This window comes from Pelecanus crispus, chromosome Z, assembly GCF_030463565.1.
Source record: "Pelecanus crispus isolate bPelCri1 chromosome Z, bPelCri1.pri, whole genome shotgun sequence".
NCBI lineage: Eukaryota > Metazoa > Chordata > Aves > Pelecaniformes > Pelecanidae > Pelecanus > Pelecanus crispus.
In genome coordinates, this window is record NC_134676.1 from 4,841,087 (window position 1) to 4,861,997 (window position 20,911).

General features: G+C 43.8%; 1 protein-coding gene across 1 annotated transcript in view; it reads left to right on the forward strand.

Moving 5' to 3' along the window:
* The window catches only part of LOXHD1 (lipoxygenase homology PLAT domains 1), a 155,214-nt gene that overhangs the window by 75,569 nt on the left and 58,734 nt on the right, over positions 1-20,911 (forward strand). The window contains exons 19-26 of the mRNA XM_075726325.1: positions 1,581-1,878; positions 2,421-2,575; positions 3,865-3,998; positions 4,922-5,070; positions 6,366-6,470; positions 7,182-7,310; positions 13,883-14,064; positions 16,965-17,081. Of these exons, the coding sequence (XP_075582440.1) occupies positions 1,581-1,878; positions 2,421-2,575; positions 3,865-3,998; positions 4,922-5,070; positions 6,366-6,470; positions 7,182-7,310; positions 13,883-14,064; positions 16,965-17,081 (1,269 nt within the window). The remainder of the gene's footprint in view (positions 1-1,580; positions 1,879-2,420; positions 2,576-3,864; positions 3,999-4,921; positions 5,071-6,365; positions 6,471-7,181; positions 7,311-13,882; positions 14,065-16,964; positions 17,082-20,911) is intronic.

The following is a 20,911-nucleotide window of genomic DNA, read 5'->3' on the forward strand; positions in this document are numbered from 1 at the left end:
GCACAGTAATCACTAATGATAGCACCCTCTCAGCTCTCACTACCCTCTCGCTAGCAAAGTGAGAAGGTACTCTTCTAATTTTCCAGATGAGAAGTATGCAGAAGGGCAGTCCAAGCCCATGGTCCGCATCAGAGAGCAAGTTATCCGAGTCCAAGGTTACTGCTTTTTTGCTATACCATTGTTGCTTCTTGCTTGGTTCATATCTTGTGCTAACTATTAAATGTATCTTATTAACTTAGAATCATACAGTCATAGAATTGTTTAGGTTGGAAAATGCCTTTAAGATGATTGAGTCCAACTGTTAACCTAACACTGCCAAGCCCACCACTAAACCACGTCTCTAAGCACCACATCTACACATCTTTTGAATACCTCCAGTGTTGGGGACTCAACCACTTCCCTGAGCAGCCTGTTCCACTGCTTGACAACTCTTTTCCTAATATCCAGTCTAAACCACCTCTGCCACAACTCAAGGCCATTTCCTCTCGTCATATTGCTTGGTACGTGGGAAAAGAGACCAACACGCACCTCACTACAACCTCCTTTCAGGTAGTTGTACAGAGCAATAAGGTCTCTCCTCAACCTCCTTTTCTCCATGCTAAACAACCCCAGTTCCCTCAGCCGTTCCTCCTAAGACTTGTGCTCTAGGCCCTTCACCAGCTAGATCCTCCTTCCGGCCCTTGTAGATGGGTGTCACATTTGCTGACCTCCAGTCAACTGGGACCTCCCCAGTTAGCCAGGACTGCTGGTAAAGGATTGAAAGTGGCTTGGTGAGCACTTCTGCCAGCTCCCTCAGTACCCTTGGGTGGATCCCATCCAGCCCCATTGACTTGTGTGCATCTAAGTGGTGTAGCAGGTTGCTAACCATTTTCCCTTGGGTTATGGGGGCTTCATTCTGCTCCCCGTCCCTGTCTTCCAGCTCAGGGGGCTGGGTGCCCAGAGAACAACTGGCCTTACTATTAAAGACTGAGGCAAAGGCAGCATTAAGTACCTCAGCCTTTTCCTCATCCTTTGTCACTATGTTTGCCCCTGCATCCAATAAAGGATGGAGATTCTCCCTAGCCCTCCTTTTGTTGCTAATATATTTATAGAAACATTTTTCAATGTCTTTTATGGCAGTAGCCAGATTAAGTTCTAGTTGGGCTTTGGCCCTTCTAATTTTCTCCTTGCATAACCTCATGACATCCTTGTAGTCCTCCTCATTTAAAAACAAGGGACTGAGAATCTGATAAACTAGTATGATGTTTTGGCATATTCACCTTTAATGACAACATAGAGACAATACTGGTGAGGAGAGCAAAGGAGAAGCAGGGAGCCCAGTAAATAAGAATTCAGCTCCTATCCTCACCATGGTTGTTCTGAATGTCATCTCAGTCTGTTCAGATGAGATTTGGTGATGGGAATTATGAAAGAATAAAAGAGGAACGAAAAAATAAAGGTAAACTTGCATTAAAAATTGATTTTATCCTTGCTTAGATGGTTTTGGGTGATAGAGGTGATGCTTCTCATTCTTAAGAATGCTCTTTATGAAGTTAAGATGTCTTATATCCTCCTGGGTGCTGACTTTCCCTTGGTGGCAGAGAGAGGCTGCAGATGTTGGCAAGATTTATAAGATTCGGATAGGCCATGATGGGAAAGGCATTGGGGATGGTTGGTTCCTGGAAAGTGTCACCTTGAAGCGGCTTGCCAAGAAGATGAAGGAGTCTGATAAAAAGAAGAAGAAGAAAAAGAAGTCTGATGAGGACGAAGAAGAGGAGACCAAAGTGGAAGAAGTAATGGATGTCTATACATTTGTGGCACACCGCTGGCTGGCTAAAGACGAAGGAGACAAGGAGCTTGTGGTCGAGCTGGTGCCTGATGGAGAATCTGCCCTGGAGGGTAAATATCAGAGGGAACGTGCATGTGTGTGTGGATACAGCGGTTGCATGAAGGATGATAACTGTACTGTGGTGCTTTGCAGGATCATTCATGACCCCCCAGCCATCCCATTGCCCCAGGCCCGCAGTGTAGGTTACACTGTGAGTTGGTCGATCAGCTCTGGGGAGGAAGAGGACAGTGGTTAAACTCAGGTGGAGGATGGAGGAGACAGCCTGAAATGGGAGTATCCTAAAGGACTGCTATAGGATTCTCCAAGGCTTGTCTGGGGAACTTGGGTCACAAGTCTCACAAGTTACCACTGTGACTAGGAATTTAGCAAACTTTAACTATTTATTTGGTTAATGACAGGGGCTGGAGAAAGATGGAGCCCCTCATGTTTTAAAGACATGTGCAAACATTTTAACAAACTCCAGACAAAACCTTTCTTAAAGCTGACTGTGCCAGCGTTTTTGGGATACCTGCTTTCATGGTAAGCCACAGATCTGCTGTAATACAGCTATTTCTGGGCTCTTCCTGATCTCCCTTTGCAATTTTACTTGCAGAGAATACTTATGAAGTCCGTGTTCTCACTGGGAATGTGTGGGGGGCTGGGACGGATGCTAATGTCTTCTTGAGTATCTATGGCGTCGGAAGAGGAGACACGGGTGAGCGCCAGCTGAAAAGGTCGAATAACCTCAACAAGTTTGAAAAGGGCCAGGTAATGCATGAACTCAACTCGCTCAAGTAAGCAGAAGGCTGGCGGAGCTGTCTCAGTTACGCTGGCCATTCATTACAGTCTCTTCTCTGCAAGGCTTGGCTGCTTGTTTCAGCTTAAAGCTCAGATGTGCTTTGTTTCTTAAATATATTATTTAAAGCAAAATGCCTCAAAACATTTTCCAGGGGAAATTCATCTGAATAATAAGCTGAACACCAATTCTACATTGGAGCCACCTGCTGCATCTGCTTCTTGTAGGTATTCTGGTAATGTTTCCTGCCAGAAATACTTGAACACCATAAACTTTAAATTAATATTGGAGAGCATTTGTGAGGCAATTCCAGTATGTCAGTATTGAGATTGAAAATACATTTAGAATCTGAATGTTCTACTCTACCAGTCAGGCAATAGAAGTAATATCACATGGTGTGTTATAATTACATTATAATCTAATCCAATTAAACAACATCTCTTGTAGATTGAATATTTACCAAAATAATATTTATGAACAATTAACAAGCTAGTGTTATATCCAGCAATTGTTCAAGGAATAATTTTGAATAACGAAAAATTACGGAAACAATAACCAGCTGTGGAAAACTTGAGATCTGAAAAAAGAGCCTAAGGTTGCTAAATAAGCTGTTAGCTCTGATTTATGAGCTTGGCACCGGTGAAACTGCAACCTGCACATGGTTCTTCATTCAGTGGGAAGAGCTCCAAGCTGCAAATGTAACATGCTCTGCTCTTGGGAGTAGAAGCCCAAAGTCTACCAACAAGTTAATCACATTAAGATGTTTAAAGCATTATGATAACAAGGTCCATCTGTCACGCTAATACAGCTAATAAATGAACCTCATGATTGTAGTAAATGACAAAAGGAAAAAATTCTGTGGTTTGAAATGAAGCACATGGAGGTGCACAGGAGAGTTTCCGTGGAGTCAATGCGTTTGTGTCCAGTTCCAGATTCAGTCTGGAGGAAAATGCTAAGTCTGAAAGGAATGAGATTTAGGAGACATCAGTTAAACCTAGAGGAAGCTGAAATGGGGATGAGGTAAAGAAAGGATCGAAGGGTCATGCAGCTCCATGGCTGTTACAGCCTCATAGGAGCCAAGCATGAGTGTAACAGGAGAGCTTGCAGCTTTGTAGTTATTTTAGTACATCTACCCTAAGAATACAAGGGAGACTTACAAACACCTTTTGTTTTAATAGGAAAAAATGACTCTGGCCCAGTTACTGTCTCTCTTTCCCCCTTTCTTGGAAACACAGTTATTTACCTCTTGCCTCCTGCGCAGGTGGACATGTTCACTGTCAAAGCCATTGACCTGGCTGAACTGAAGAAGCTGCGGATCCGCCATGATAACTCTGGTGCTAGCCCAAGCTGGTTCCTGGAGAGGGTAGAAATTGTTGACCTCAAGGAGAGCACCACGTGAGCAGCCTGTTGCACCCTTTTCATACAGTCAGAAGAGGGGGCACGTTCTCAGGAGCCTGCAGAACTGCGGGAAGGCAGAGGAGATGCAAAGGGGCATGGTTGTAGCTCCTCACCAACTCACAGGGAGCAGGCATCCCTTGGGAGCCTTGTGATGATTGTGCTGTTATACTGAGTGTGGGGCCATTCTGGGGTACCTCTGTATGGGGTTTTTTCTGTCCCAGCATCTCTGCAGTTTGGGAACCAGCAGTGTTTGGAAGGAAACCTCAGCTTTTCTCTGTTTCTCCTGGGAGGGACTCTCCCTCCTGAAGAGGTCCCCTTGCAGAGCCTGCACTCACGTGTTTCCTTTCAAGGCTCCATTCTGGAAGTCCCTGACCCCGCATTTCATTTGTCTTTTGTACCTATTGCAAAGATCTGGGCCAAAAGCAAGTCCTGACCTAAGCCAGCTCCCATGATTTTCACAGACAGCTGGATGAGTAAAGCCTAGGCTGTTAGAAACCTGAATTACAGGCTTGCCTTTGAGCTAGAACATGCTTGAAGTCACATCCTTAAAAGCTGCACAATGCTCTGGTGGGTGGGACTGCTCATAAGGACCTCAAGATAGGTCCACTCTTCATAAACATAAAATACCTGGGAGACTGGAGGTTCCCTCAAGCTACTTAACTTTTTCTGGGAGTGAAACCCAAAAGGAATCAGTCATATGGGGCTGACAGCTCAGAAACAGCACTTTTCAGTAAGTGCTCGCTAACCTATTTAGGTATTTAGTTCCCACCAACAATACCAGAGCTCAAGGATGAAAACAGATGTATTGTTCAGCTTTGAGTAATCTTGTTTTTTTAAGTAGCCTCTGATCTGTGCCTGTTTATGTTATTAAAGCCTGTGAAGTCCTGTGTAAGTGCTGGGTGCTGCTGTCATTCTTGTAGGTATTATTTTCCATGCCAGCGGTGGTTAGCAGTTGAGGAAGATGACGGTCAGATTGTCAGGGAGCTGGTCCCAGTGGATGAAGCATTTGTAAAGAAAGATTCGGAAAATGATGGCCAGTCTCTTGCAACGCTGGGCCTGGAACAGAAAGGTTTATGTTAGCCTTGTATTTCTTCCAGTGTGGGGTTGAAAAGGAATCAAGTTATTAGCACTGCTGAGGGCATTAGCAACTAGCATTCACTGGGCTGTGAGTAATTCTGCCCCGACCACGAAGTTTTCAGGTGTGAATGAAGTGTGAAGTGCATGTCAGCCAGCGAGGTGGGGACACACCTCATTTTTAGGTGATTTAATCATCTTACAAGATTGGACCCAAAGTGAGAAAGCTAGGAAGATGGATAACATGTTCAGTCCTCATCTCTCAACTGAAATGCACATTCATTGCTAATATCCAAGGTATAAATCCCAGCCATCCCACATCATGGACTGGAATGGTTTAAACATTTTAACATGAAACTGAGCAGAGAGCAAACATAACCAGAGAAAGGGAAGGGACCTAAATTAGTCTCACTTTCCATCTTGCTGCTTGTGTCCTCCTAAATAACTTTGTCTCTCTTGTACGTTATTTTGCACATTAACCACAGAGCAATGACACCCTCCTGGGTCCAATGCTGAAAGGTACTGAATGCCCAGCACTTCTATTGGCTTCACTGCCAGTGAAAGGTCTTAAACTCCCCCCTCAGATGCTTTTGAATACATGAATGATTTCCACAAATAGTATAGCCAACAAATTTCCACAAATTGGATAGCCCTTTGCTTCAGGAGGACCTTCTGGCTGAGCAGCATCTTGGAAACATGTCTAACTATGGAAGAAAGGTGCCTCTTTGGAAGCCTTGAGTAGGTCTTTGCAGCGCAGTGAAGACTATATTAGACTTTTCCACAATTTTTATGAGTTTACTGCGCTCGCTAGATGATGGTGTGATAGAAACCTCCCTAACGATGCTATTGTGAAGGGTGTGTTCATGAATATGAACTGTTTATGTCAATGTGCACATACTTTCTGGTATGTGTTACATGCACATATATTATTTGGTGCTATTGGAATAAAGGGGAGGGTGTTGTGGGATTTTTAAATGAAATAGCATTATAAGCAGAGGCAGATTTGAAGAGCCTTACAGATTCCCAGGAAGCAAATGGGAAGGCTTGAGTACATTAATTATCTGTAGATATGCCAACAAGGTACTGAATGACTGGAACAGTAGAAGACTCTGCAACCAGATAGCCCAGCTCACCCCAGGAGCTGCCACAGCATATAGCAGGAATTAGAGATTATAACATGGCTGTAATCAGTCAAAATAAAACCCAAACCAAACACATATACGCATTGAAAAGTAGAGTTAATTCCTGCTCAGACTTCACACTCTTAAATTAAGATATTTTGTCTGACAGCTAAATCAACAACATACACTGTGAAAGTGAAAACCGGGGACAAGAAGAATGCTGGGACAGATGCCAATGTCTTCATCACTCTCTATGGAAGTAAAGATGATACAGGTATGGCTTCACATGATGGAACAGGATAGCACCTCACTGCTGGACACCTGAATAGACAGGTCATGGTTTCCTTTTGTTTCCTCAGTACCCATTCCTCACTCCTTTTTAGCACAACTTCTCACTGTCTCCACATACATCGTGATAGCTGGGAGCACACCACCAGCTGCAGTAAATCAGTGTCGAACTTTGCGCTGCTGATTTGCACCAGCTGCCAATTTAAAGGCTTTAATTTCAATTATAGAAACAGCACAGTTGACTGGGACTACATTACTGAGTAGTGAATGCAGTGAGTGATTTGCTTTCCTCAGCAATGAATCAGCATGCTCCTGAAATCCAGCTCTCCTCTGCCTCTTTGAGTGGCCCAGAAGTATTTAATCAGCTGATGAGCAAATCCTCTTGGAAGCAGCCGAGTTGTGTGTGCAGTGACTCGGATGCCTGTGAGAGTGACAGGGAACTGATGGGTAGGACCAGTTTCTTTAGCTGTAAACACAGCTCAACGGCATCGTCCCTGTGGCACTGCCAGAGGATCACTCAAGGGAGGAATTATGTATGTTTTGGGTGTTGATACAGATTTGGGTTCAGAGGGAGGGAGGGAGGGTCAAAGCTCAGATCTTGAGATGAAAAGCCATTTTTTATGTGTTAGCCACTGTTGACATTCCCAGAGGATTTGTTTCACATGCTGAACAATGTCCTTTTGCATCACCACAACAGGGATAGTCAGCCTGAAGGCCTCAAAGATTAACAAGAACAAATTTGAGCGTGGGAAGGTAGATGAGTTTACAGTGGAGTCTGTGGACATCGGAGACCTGAAAAAAATCAAGATAGGCCATGACAATAAAGGTAAGATAATCTGCTTTGTAATGTAGTATTTCTAGTACATTAGGCACATTGCTGTATAAAATAACCTGCCTCCGAGACCCCAAACGTAATTTACCTTTTAGTGACAGATCCGTGCTGTCACTTTGGCTGTTGCTGCTACTCTCTCTCCTGCTAATACCATTCCCATGGCTGTGGCAATAAGAGCACAGTGGTGACAACTTGCAGGTACTTTTGCAACCTCTGTCTCTGTAAGAGACTCTTTAGTTTTGCAGCCGCATCTTTAGAGAGATTTCTCATATGTCACAAAACCTGGTAGTTTGTCTTGTTCCACATGGGAGCTATAGACTTGTCTCATTTCTTTTATCAATGTTTTTGTCGTTCTCATCATCAAGTCCTAGCTGCTTCTTAGACAGAGATGTGTCTCTACTTAAAACCAGGGAAGCGGTGGAAAGACACATGGATTCCTTCCCTGTGGGGCACCAAGGGACATGTTTGTTGATAACTCCTCTGTCTTATTACAAAGGCAAATTAATCCAAGTGATGGAGTAATTAGCACTGCTACGTGCACATCTTTAACCTGACGCATATAGAAACGTAAAGCACATTAGCTCAAACCTGGACAATCGCTTGCAATGATATTTATGGTATCTATTCTATTTTTCCATTGTCAAAAGAGAGGAAGACTTATTTCTTAGAGGTCTGGAATGCAATGATTCATTTGCTGTTGTCTGTAAAGGCTTTGTGGGTTATTCACTGTTATCTCTCCAACCACAGGTAATTCAACTGGCTGGTTTCTGGAGTGGGTGGAGATTGATGCCCCATCACTAGGACAGTGCCTCAAGTTCCCTTGTGGCCGTTGGCTGGATAAATCAGAGGATGATGGAGCCATTGAGAGAATTATCTTCCCTGCAGAGCTGCAGACAACAGAATATATCCCATGTAAGCAGAACACCATTTCCTCAAGATACACCCATCGTTACAGACGATAAAATCTCACTAGCTCATGCAGTTTTATAGGCTTGGCCTCTCCACTGAATTTGCTTTGAAAAATTTATAAATACGTCACATGCCAACTATTCCAATTACTACAAGAAGGTTCCTCTGGGTGCTACAGACTAACATTTCCTATATTTCCCAGATCAGAGAGTCATTAGAAGCCATGTGGCTGTGTCGTTTTGCTCCCTCTTGCCCTTTCATCTCCAAGTCTTCAGTCCATTTCAAGCTGTCTTCCTTGTCTCCAGTTTCCCTTTGATCTTGTTCCATTCTAATATTGCTGTTTCTGTTGTCAAAGCAGACACTTTGGTCTTGCTTACAAGTCTTGGTTCTCCCAGTGCCTTTGGCATTGCACACCCCTCTCCTGCTGAAAGACCCTCTTCCAGAGTATCTTCAGTGTCGTGCTTTTCTGATAGTGTTGCAGCAGTCTGCCTCTTTTAGGGTTCTCCAATTTTTCCTTACTTTTCACTTCACTCCCCTCTAAATTAATGTTTGGGATAAACCCAGTGCCTTTTAAGAGCTCCTTCAGACTACTAAGCTTACAATTTTCAAGTCTGCTATGGCACCTCAAACTCTTCTATTCAGGCGACTTCTTTTCCTGTCTCCAGAAAAATGAGAATCAGATAACAAAGCTTTCTTGAAATAAATGACTGGAAACATTATTTTGTTTATTTTGTAGCCTTCTCTTTCCCTTTTCACATGTGCATCCTTGACTGTGTGCAGGGAACTCACAGCCCTGGGACTGTATTTGACTTGTCCCTCCCCAATCTGCCTCATGTCAAGTTGTGGATAAACATTTGGGGGGGAACATTGTCACCGAGGACAAGTAAAAGGCTGAAGTACTTAACGCCTTCTTTGCCTCTGTGTTCAACAGCCAGACCGGTCATCCCCAGGGTACTCAGGCCCTTGAGCAAGAGGATAGGGATAGGGACCAGAATGGAGCCCTCATAGTCCAGGAGGAAGCAGTTAATGACCTGCTATGCCACCTGGACGCTCACAAGTCTATGGGGCCGGATGGGATCCACCCGAGAGTACTGAGGGAGCTGGCGGAGGAGCTTGCCAAGCCACTTTCCATCATCTATCAACAGTCCTGGTTAACAGGGGAGGTCCCTGATGACTGGAGGCTTGCCAATGTGACGCCCATCTACAAGAAGGGCCGGAAGGAGGACCCGGGGAACTACAGGCCTGTCAGCCTGACCTCGGTGCCAGGGAAGATTATGGAGAGGTTCATCTTGAGCGAACTCCACAGGCAAGTACAGGTCAACCAGGGGATCAGGCCCAGCCAGCATGGGTTCACAAAAGGCAGGTCCTGCTTGACCAACCTGATCTCCTTCTATGACCTGGTGACCCGCCTGGTAGATGATGGAAAGGCTGTGGATGTCATCTACCTCGACTTTAGCAAAGCTTTTGACACCGTCTCGCATAATATCCTCCTCGGGAAGCTGGCAGCTCACGGCTTAGACAGGCATACTCTTCGCTGGGTAAAGAACTGGTTGGGTGGCCGAGCCCAGAGAGTAGTGATAAATGGTGTTAAGTCCAGTTGGCGGCCGGTCACGAGCGGTGTTCCCCAGGGCTCTGTTTTAGGGCCAGTCTTGTTCAATATCTTTATCAATGATCTGGATGAGGGGATCGAGTGTGCCCTCAGTAAGTTTGCAGACGACACCAAATTGGGTGGGAGTGTCGATCTGCTCGAGGGTAGGATGGCCCTGCAGAGGGACCTGGACAGACTGGATCGATGGGCCGTGGCCAACTGTATGAGGTTCAACAAGGCCAAGTGCCGGGTCCTGCACTTGGGTCACAACAACCCCATGCAACGCTACAGGCTTGGGGAGGAGTGGCTGGAAAGCTGCCTGGCCGAAAAGGACCTGGGGGTGTTAGTAGATAGCCGGCTGAACATGAGCCAGCAGTGTGCCCAGGTGGCCAAGAAGGCCAACAGCATCCTGGCTTGTATCAGGAATGCAGTGGCCAGCAGGAGCAGGGAGGTGATTGTGCCCCTGTACTCGGCGCTGGTGAGGCCGCACCTGGAATACTGTGTCCAGTTTTGGGCCCCTCACTACAAGAAAGACATTGAGGTGCTGGAGCGTGTTCAGAGGCGGGCAACGAAGCTGGTGAAGGGTCTGGAGAACAAGTCTTATGAGGAGCGGCTGAGGGAACTGGGGTTGTTTAGCCTGGAGAAGAGGAGGCTGAGGGGAGACCTTATCGCTCTCTACAACTACCTGAAAGGAGGTTGTAGTGAGGTGGGTGTTGGTCTCTTCTCCCAAGTAGCTAGCGATAGGACAAGAGGAAATGGGCTTAAGCTGCGCCAGGGGAGGTTTAGACTGGAAATTAGGAAAAATTTCTTTACGGAAAGGGTGGTCAGGCATTGGAACAGGCTGCCCAGAGAGGTGGTGGAGTCACCATCCCTGGAGGCGTTTAAAAAACGGGTAGATGTGGCACTTCGGGATATGGTTTAGTCTGGTCTACCCTTGATTAGTCTAGAGTGGGCTTGGTAGTGTAGGTTAATGGTTGGACTGGATGATCTTAAAGGTCTTTTCCAACCTAGATGATTCTATGATTCTATTCTATGATTTCCTGGCCTACCTTCAGGGGACTATCAAAATTGCCTTTTCCCTTCATTGGGCTGGATGCCACAATGATGAGGGATGAGGTCTGGGACCTGAGAGTTGATTTCCACCCCATGCCCTACCAGGTGCTTCCTAGGTCACTCTGGACGTTTCCTATCTCATTGCATCCCTCATTTTATGCATTGATAGTATCAAAAGCTGTACCTCCCGCAGTTCCTTATTTAGACATCAAAAGTTAGAGCTGCCCAATCTCTCTTTTTCTGTCTCAATTTCCTTCTTCATAAGTAGTTGAGAGAATAACCACACAAAAGACTATCAGCTGCTTTGGCTCCTTCTTTTTTACTGTCAACACTGCGGTTCATGTTAAAGGTCTCTTTCGCACTGGCTGGCCTACCCTCCAATGTCCAGATCCTCATATCCTGCAGTCTGTAACATAAAATCATCTTTCTTCTCTAAGGATCTGCTAACATTATCTCTTTGTGCCTCCCCCATGCTTTGACCAAGGTATTTTTTATTTCTCATGTCTTGCTTTATTTACATAAACTCTCTGGAGCAGAGGAATGGATACTCTTTGCTCCCTTCCTCACTTTCGTCAGTCAGCTGGAAAACATAACAGTCTTTATGTTGGAGAAAATACTTTTGTAGATAGATGTAGTGAATACGTTCATAGGAGTGAATGTAACCCAGAGACCTTGTATGTGCTTCTCAACAGGTTTGTCCATTTTATGCCAGTCAATATATATTTTGATGCGGATCTTGACTATATAACGTATTCATGTCCCCGTATTTTACAGTGATGTAAGAGTTTCTGGCATACTGTGCCTTTGAGTACCTAGGTTGTGTAAACCTGATTTTTGTCAGCCGTCCACATTCAGCCTTTGAAAATAGTCAGGCCTCTCTGGCAAAAAGATTGCACCAGACTCAGTGTCAGCTTAGGCTGTTTCACCATTTAAACCGTTCCCACTGTGCTATTTACTGCATTCTGGCTTCCTAACTATTAACCTGGGGGTTTACGTTTGCCAGAGGTAACTAAAACGGTTTGATTTGTTTTATGATGACTCGTGCCAGAATTGTTTCACGCTGAACAAACGATGAAAACATGTCATCGGCAGTCCAATTAAAATCATGCCTGTGGGGATACAATTTTAAAAGTGCTATGTAAATGAAATGGGAGTCTGACAGCTGAAAGTTGTGCTGCTAGTGACCTTGTTACAGTGCCGCTTTGCTGATTCAGTTCTAATGTGACGTTAATATTCAAGCAACAAGAGCAAGTGCCACGGACTTCAGCGGAGAAGATCATCTTTAATTCATCATGTGTAGCATGTGATTTTTGGTCGCCAGGATTTTTTTCTCCTCTCTTACATATTGGAGAAACTATTCCAGTTTACCTGCAGCACAGCAGAGCAGATCTCATTGAGTTGGACAGAAAGAATATTAAGTACCTCCAGGCTGACTCTCTGTAGAAGAAAACTACTTCACCTCTGTTCTCCTGAGAGCCGTATTTAGAGAGCCTGGGTTTTTAATGAATGATTAGTTTCTGATACGCATAATCAGAATTACTCCAACTAACAGATACGGCGCCAGAAACCTGCTCTTTAGCCTAACGGAGATGCTGGATCTGAAATATAGCACAAAGTACTGTAGCGTAAATAGCAAAGATGACTGAAGTCGATGCAGTGCAGGAGGATGCAGATGACAAGCAGCTGAGAAGATTGTAGTGAAGGATGGGAAATGGTGGAAGCTGGGTGTCAAAGGCTGTGCTTCTGAGTAGTGATGTGGACTACCAGGGATTGTGTCTGCTTGGGGCAGGAGAAGTCCCTTCAGCTAATCAGTGGTGCGCAAGTCTTACCTGGCATTTTTCATCTATAGATTTCAGGAAGGATTTAAAAAAGATAGGGACAGGATTCAGTTTGCCAGATGGCACACCTGAGTTTACATGTCCTCATGACAGTGGAGTGTCTGATTTCCCATTATCATCAATAGATGTTTGGTCATTCACAGATGGTGGATTTGACTGATTCAGCTGACCCTAGGGAAGATACCTGCATTTGCTTGTCTGACTCTTTCTCCAAACTCCACTGACTTCAGTGATTACATGTACACACCTATTTGACGTGCAGACATCTGAACATAGGTCCCTCACTCTGTGAGCTAAACACCATCTCAACTTGAAAACTGAGGTGGGAAGTGACTTGGCTAAGGATATTCAGCAAATCTGTAGCAGAGCCAGGAAGAGAGCCCCAGTCTTATTCCTGGGTCAGTCTTATTCCTGAGCAAGTCCGAGTCATGCAGGACTCAGGACTGAGAAGCTGTGAAGATAGAAAAGGACAAAAGGAGGCATCAGATTTTGGGGTCATGGGGCATTTTGGAGAAACCAAGGGAACAGAATAAGGAAGCATTTAGGGGATTGATCCTTAATGTTCTGCAGTCACCATTGATCTGGTAGTAATTTAACCTGTTTGCATTGGTGTTAAAGAGAAAGTATTACTAAGAGAAAACTAGATCAGAGTGGACAGCAGAGAGTTTTATTTCTTTTCCTTATGATTGATTCCTGTCACTTGTTTAGTAATGAAATAATAGGAGATTTTTTTATCAATAAGGTTCTCTTGAATATTTACACACTGCCTCCAGCTGGCTTAACGTCATCCATCTGCCTAGTTGCTCAAAGATTTGTGAATTCATGTTTTGCTTTAAGACTTGAGCTGTTGAAGTAAATCCTGCTTCAGTAACTTTAGATGGCAGGTATAAATCTACTGAGTGCTTTCTGATCACGTGATTAACCCCAAAATCTCAGTAAATGAACATGCATCAAGGTCAATCGGCTTTATAGGGTTAAAGGAAGTTCCTCTGGATTCTTATAGTCCTGACCAGCTTGATAACTAAATGACCACAAGTGTGTGATTCCTACCCTGTCCTCTTTAACTGTTGAGTTTTCTAATCCAGTTGTTGTTTCATTAAAATATTCTTAGGAGCATTGGCATACTGCTTGCTAACTTTTGTTGGTTTGTTTTAATTTTCTGCCATTTCCTAAATCAGTTGTTCCTTACGAGATCACAGTCTACACCAGCGACATCTTTGGAGCTGGCACGGATGCAGATGTCTTCATTGTTCTCTATGGAAGCGACGGGATCTGCACTCGGCAAAAATCCCTGTGCCTCAACAAGAGAGAGCAAAGGATGTATTTTGAAAGGAACTCGGTGAATCAGTTCATTGTGGAGGTAAGATCAAAGATGCTCACTCTCATCTTTGGTTGCCCTAAGGGGATTAAGAAGAGAAAAATGGAGTGAAGTGGGAACTTTTCCTCTTTTAGGGAAAGCTGTTCAGCTCTTTTACTCAAAGAATGGGGGTTCAAAACTCTGTTCTACAATAGACTTACTGTGTACTGGATCAAATCTTTTCTCACTGACCTCCAGTTAGCAGCAACTCAGAGGCATCAACATGCAGTGTCCCTGTAGCCTAACGCTATGTTAAGCCTTGTAAAGGCTGGTGCAATGTTATCATGGAGCTGAGATGTACCAATACATGGATATGGAGGCTTGCTCTTCCACGCAAAGTTAAGAGCCACTTTGGAAGGTCTTTACATCTTCCATTTCCTAGACCATACTTGGTAAAGAGCGGGTGTCAGTCTCCATGCATGCCAGGTCTAATGTGTGTGCCTCTCCTTATCACTCTTATTTGATTGCATATTTGCTTTTTCTTGCAGGTTGCAATACTTTGAAAGGTAACAGGAAACAAATGCTTGTAGTATCGCTGAAACTAACTGCCTTGTGTTTGAGGTCCCTATGCATCCTTTCGTGTTTCTGTTTCAGCAGATTATGTTGAAGGATCTGGTCCATGGTGCTCACTACTTACGTAGCACTTCATTTGGGGTGGATGGTCTGTTCATTTTTTCTAACTCTGTGGCAACCTAAGCATCATGTTCAGTTTCTCTGTATCCTTGGACAGAGAGATTGTTACTTTGCTGCAGACACCATGATTTTTGAATACCCGAGGCTAACTTTTTGAAAGATCTTATCAAATATTTCCTGAAGTGTTTGCACAACTGTATGTAAATACTAAACTAGTGCACGTAAATGAGCTCATTCACATCTACAGTATTCAGCAACTCCAGTTCCTAATATGTTGTTATTGCTGAGAATTTGTGAGAGGCAAAAATATAGGCAGTCCTGCTCTGGCATATTCTTTTGGTATTGCTTCATGTCCTCACCTTCCCTCCCTGGATGCAACATCAGCACTGACTTTGTAGAGGACCGCACAACCTCTCTGTGTTTTGAGTTTGGTTTGGTTTTGTAAAATAATTGAAGGCAAATCTTAAACCAAACTTTTTAACAAGTTAAAATGCTTCCAGCCTACACTGTTGTGTTATGGCATGAATCATAAAATAAATCCCCAGTGTGATTCCTTAAAAACAAAGAGTGAGACTTATTTTGGTGGAGTTTCCACACAGTTTTTCATAATAGATGTTGCATTAATCCATAGGTATAAATCTTAAACTGAGCAGTGTTGTTATTTCTTTATTCCACAAGATTTATGTTAGGTTTGGTAGAATCTGAAACATCAGTACTTTCCTTAGATGAAGTGCATGAAAATGCAGTTTGTTCTCCAGATTTATAACATCATATTAACCTGTCCCCAAACTTCATTCTCTCTTCCCCAGTTCCTTTTGCTGCAGGAGATGGGGATGAAACAAAATATATTCTTCTTTCACCTACTTGTGTAGAGCCATAATTTGGAGTTCAACAGACCTTAAAAACAATTTGGGCACCTCAGGAAACACAAACTGAGAATTGCCCATTTGTTTTAGGGTTTTTAACTGCCCCTACCATTTTGTATTCTGCAAAAGAGGTGAAAAAAATTAGAGACTGGTCTTGGCTATGCTCCCAAGTAATGATTTGTTGGAGACGCATGCAGCAAAGACCACTTCTTTAACACAGATCTTTAGTGGTCAAGCATCACTTTATTGCTATGTATTGATTAAACGCCTCATTGAAAACTGAGTATTTGGACAGGACAAAGGAGGAAGAAAATAATTTTCCTCTAGTGTATACTTGTGTGCATGCATGAGGTTTAGAAATTAGTTTGGAACATTTAATTATTTTGCAGTTGCTGCTTATGCTGTCTAAAGTCAGGGCAGGGCTGGTGAAGTCAAATGCAGTTCGTCTGGAGTGTGAACTCCTTGAGTAGTGCAGTCAGTCTCATTGAGTCAAGGAGTCTCCTAAAATTAATGATGTCTTTTCCTCAGTATGGGGCAATTCTGTCAGCTGGGAAGAGAAGAAGGGAGTAGTCTCCAGTGGAGGAAATTGAGATGTTCAGTTTTCTCACGTTTCCAAGAAAAAAAAGACTCCAAGTCCCTATGGACACAAAGACAGCTCAGTGTGCTTCTCCTAAGTGCAAAGGAGGTTTGCAGCCAGCCTTGTTTTTTTAAAGGCCAACTGTACAAAAGCTTGCACTGAAATAACCAAAAGCTATTACTTAGAAGCAAATATCATTTTTCCTGTTCACGCCTTTGGAAGGGAGGTGACTTAAAAGTAATGAACTAGTAACAAATTACTCAAGTAATAAGGTGAGGCATAAAAAACCAGTAGCCACTTCATAAGATAGTGATCTTGTTGACTTGCTCAGAATGGCATTGGGATTCTGTGGTGGAACAGGAGAGAGATAATATAAAATGCCAGGCTGTTAATATTGTACTTTGACCTCAAAGCTATTCTTCTGGTGTTATAACAGTGCACATTAAGTGTTTAAAAAGGAAAGGGATGTAAAAAGAACAATTAAAGCTGCAGCAGCATTGCAATTTCTAAAAAATTACCTTCATTCCCACTTATACAGAGAAGCCTGAGATGCAAGATTGCTCTTTTGCAGCCAAACCTATCTGAAACAGTGGGTAATTTGTGTAGAGCAAGATTCTCTCCATTTTTGGAACAGAAGTTCAGGGAAACCCTTCAGTTAAAAAGCAAGTTAGGGCATAATTGACATCAACGTTAATATTTGCTCCCCTGGACTTCATACAGACTGGAAGAATAGAACATAAGCTAAAGAAGTAGTGTCTCAAAAGTCACCTGTTGTTCTTGCCACAATCTTTCTCTTTTATTTTATTTTTTTTTTCTTTTTTCTCTAGCTGGAGGATGTTGGTGACATTATCGAAAAGATTCGCATAGGACACAAGGGTGGAGGACTGAACTCCGGATGGCATTTGGACCGTGTGGCGATTCGGAGACTGTTGCCAAATGGAAAGGTAGGCTGCGAATCCCAGCACTCTGCAATATGTTTCCATTAGCAGCCACTTCCATTTCCCAAAGAGCATCTTCTGTATACAAAGTGAGATTAACAGTGCCAAATGACTCCCTAAAGAACAATGCACACTAATGAACTTGCTAGAGCTTGAGGACCTGAGGACAACAAACATGTATTACCATGTTTTATCCTTCAAATGTTGATTATAAGACCCTGCAATCATTGTTTTTTAAAAAATGCTTTTCTCATCGTACCTTTTGACTAGAATGGAGTTGTTGCCTCCTGGCAGTGGATGGGAGCAAAGCAGTGATGTTGCTCCTCAGCCTTTTGGAGGTCTTCACTACTCTTTATCTTTTGTGTGAAGGAGCGATCTGTCTGCTGAGTTTGGAGGCAACGTTATCATGACTTGCTTGCTGGACTGAGAGGGGAGATTCCTGAGTTTGTACCCATCACTGTGCAGATACAGCTAAAGAATCACAGGGCTGAGCAGATGTCCCTGTGCTGCACTACACCACTGTCAGAGAGTGCCCGAGGCTAACTTACATAATGGTGGTTTTGGGTGACAAGAGAGGCCAAAGCTTCATATTTTCATATGTAGTTTTGTTTTCAACGATCAGAGGGAAGGAAGTGGGAAGTGGGTGTGCCATTTTAAAATAAAAAGTATTGTTGCTAAACATGGACAAGAAATAATTTCATCAGTCCCTTAATTCTGGAAGAATAAATGCAGGGAGCCAGTACAATTAAAACAAGCAAAATGCCTGTCAGTGCAAGTCCCTGAAGCACTCGTATAAAAAACATCAAGTTAGATCCTAGGACTTCTGGTTGCTCATGTCAACAGGATTAAGGCAGCGTGGCCAGATTGGTCATCTTGATCTTGTCCACATAAGAAACTGTTCCTCGGCCCTGCTTTCAGATGCGGCTGTAGGAACAGGAATGAATCTGGCTGCAGGGGAGTTCAGAAGAAAATCATCTCTTTAGGACCAGTTCAGAACTGGAGCAGTAGCTGTGTCTGGGAACACCTGGGCTCTCTCCTCTGTCTTGTCCTTTCCCCTTTTATTCCAAAGGGATGCCAGCTTTCTTCTCCACCTCAGTGCTTAGGTCTGGCCCCTCCTGAAGTGACTTCTAATATCAAGTGTTGGTGTAAACACAGCTTGCTCCGTCATAGTGAACCTACTTCTCATCTTGCTTCCTCCTTCAAAATTTCCAGGATATGTTTTACTTTCTTTGCCTCATGAGCAACTCAAAGGTCTACCTTGAACCTTCCTCATCATGCTCAAACCTGTATCCTCCTGTGAGAGCTTCTTCACAAGCCAATACCCTTTGGCTGTTTCTTATGCTCACCTTTTTGCCAGTCTGTTATTATCAGACCCTCTATGTGTGTATTGACTAACCCTTGCCTTGTACAGCTTCATTGGGTTAAGGAACAAGATGTCATTGTTTTTGGAGATACTGTTTTTGGTCATAGGCTAGGGAAGATGAAGAGGGGGATGCACAAAGGTATGTAAACCAAGGGAAAAGAGATTCCTGGGCTGCCTCTTTCTACACTTACCTTTAACTGAACACTTTGGGAAGCTCCCAAGAGCTCCATGTTGGTGCTTTTCCATTAGCCCAGAAAGGCTCTCAGGGTTGCACAGCTCTGCAGTCATTACAGCAGCTTTGAAGGACAGACGGTGAGAAACCTGGGAAGGTGGAGGAAGGGAGGAAAACGGTGAACAACTTAAAAATGGAGAGATTTACAATTCTGCTGATCTTTTGATTATGGCATGGGAAAAAAGAAGAAAGCAGAGCACTGCATGATGCCGTTGATCAGCTGCAGGATATTATGACCTGCCACAGAATAGCAATATGCTGCCAACGCTTCTAAAAGCTGTGCTACCTGATTAGACTGCTAAGATGTGTCTAGATGTATCTGTAATGCTGCAAATGAAAAATGAGGTCAGTACCTTTTCAGATTAAATTGAAAGCACTTGGGTAGGAAACTAGGATTGTTGCATGCCAATAAAGCTCTGTCTTGGCATGCCAATTATATCTGATAATTATATTTCATTTGTTACAACTTGGAGAAGAGCAAAGCACTGACTTTTAGCACACTATCACACCCTGCTTCTAGCTTAGGGCCAGACTCAGTCTCTAATGAAACAAATTCTGTTCGGAGCTGCAAGAGGATTTTACCGTGGGTAACATAAACCAGTGCACTTTACGTTACTTAAATATGAATGCTCTCACTAACAAGGAAACTCCAATAAAAACTGTGGCAATGACATGGTGATTAACAATAATGATACAATTAACTTTTGCAGTAACTGCACATTATGCCCCACTGTGCAGGCACTCAAGTCCCTAGATATCCTGTTACCAAATAAACAGTGTTCGTATCAATGGCACGTACAGCTAACATTATGAATGTTTAAGAGTGAGAGACATGACTGAAGTGGGATCTCGACTGGGAGGAGAGAGATTCAGCACTGAAGCATTGTTCTGGAAAGCCCTCTCTTCCCAGACTGTAGGTGGGGAGCTAAGCACCGTTCGTCGGCTCAGCATACAGTGGGATAATACAGGTTATGTGGCCAGACAGCCAGCACAGAAATGAGGAGGCAGGAGTAGTGGTGTGGGCAGTCATTAGGTGCTGTATTTTGCTTACACAGCACAAATAACACTTGAAAGCAAAATACCTGAAATCATCTAAAGTGCTGCCAGTTTTGTTTGACGCCGTTTTGTACAAGTCCCTCTCCAAACCGCCTTATGGAGTTAAACGTTGCAAGCCTCGGGTTAAGCAGCAGCACTGCAGGGAGGGGCAGAGAGGAGGAGAAATGGTGTTTTATTGACAGCAGAAGGTTTGGGCTGCGTGGGTTCAAAGGATGGTGTCGTGGTTTAGCCCCAGCCAGCAGCTCAGCACCACGCAGCCGCTCACTCACTCCCCCTACCCCGATGGGATGGGGGAGAGAATTGGAGGAGTAAGAGTGAGAAACACTCCTGGGTTGAGATAAGAACAGTTTAATAATTGAAATGAAGTAAAATAGTAATGATAATAATAATAACATAATAATGATAATAATAATAATAATAATAATAATATACAAAGCAAGTGATGCACAATGCAATTGCTCATCACCTGCCGACTGATGCCCAGACAGTTCCCGAGCAGCGATCGCTGCTCCCCGGTCAACGCCCCCCCAGTTTCTATACTGAGCATGATGCCATGTGGTATGGAATAGCCCTTTGGTCAGGTTGGATCAACTATTCTGGCAGTGCCCCCTCCCAGCTTCTTGTGCCCCTGGCAGAGCATGGGAAGCTGAAAAGTCCTTGACTGGTGTAAGCAGTACTTGGCAACAACTCAACCATCCGTGTGTTATCAGCATTCTTCTCCTACTAAATCCAAAACACAGCACTATGCCTGCTGCTAGGAAGAAAATTAACTCTATCCCAGCCAAAACCAGGACAGCTGGTTCTGCTGCAGACTCAGGAAACTCGATCACACCAGGCCCTTGGAGGGGTTCAGCTCCTGCAGCTCGCCTTCCCTGGGATCTGTGTGCAGCGGTACGATGACCTGCTCGTACCAGGTTAGTGGTGACTGGAACGGGTCTCTGACCTTAGGTGCGCAACCTATTCCTCCCCAGTGACCGTGTCAGGGAGGACAGGATCCGGCAGCTGTAGTACGCAGCGATAACAATATTCAATATTGCTACAGTGAGAGCTATTCCCTTCTTTTTACTATATATTCATTTTTTAGTGTTTAAATTGTAAAAAGAGCAAAGAAAGGGCCCTGTGTTGGATTGATAAATAATTACATGAGAGTAATTAAGGTGGACAGTATTCATATGTATGTTATAC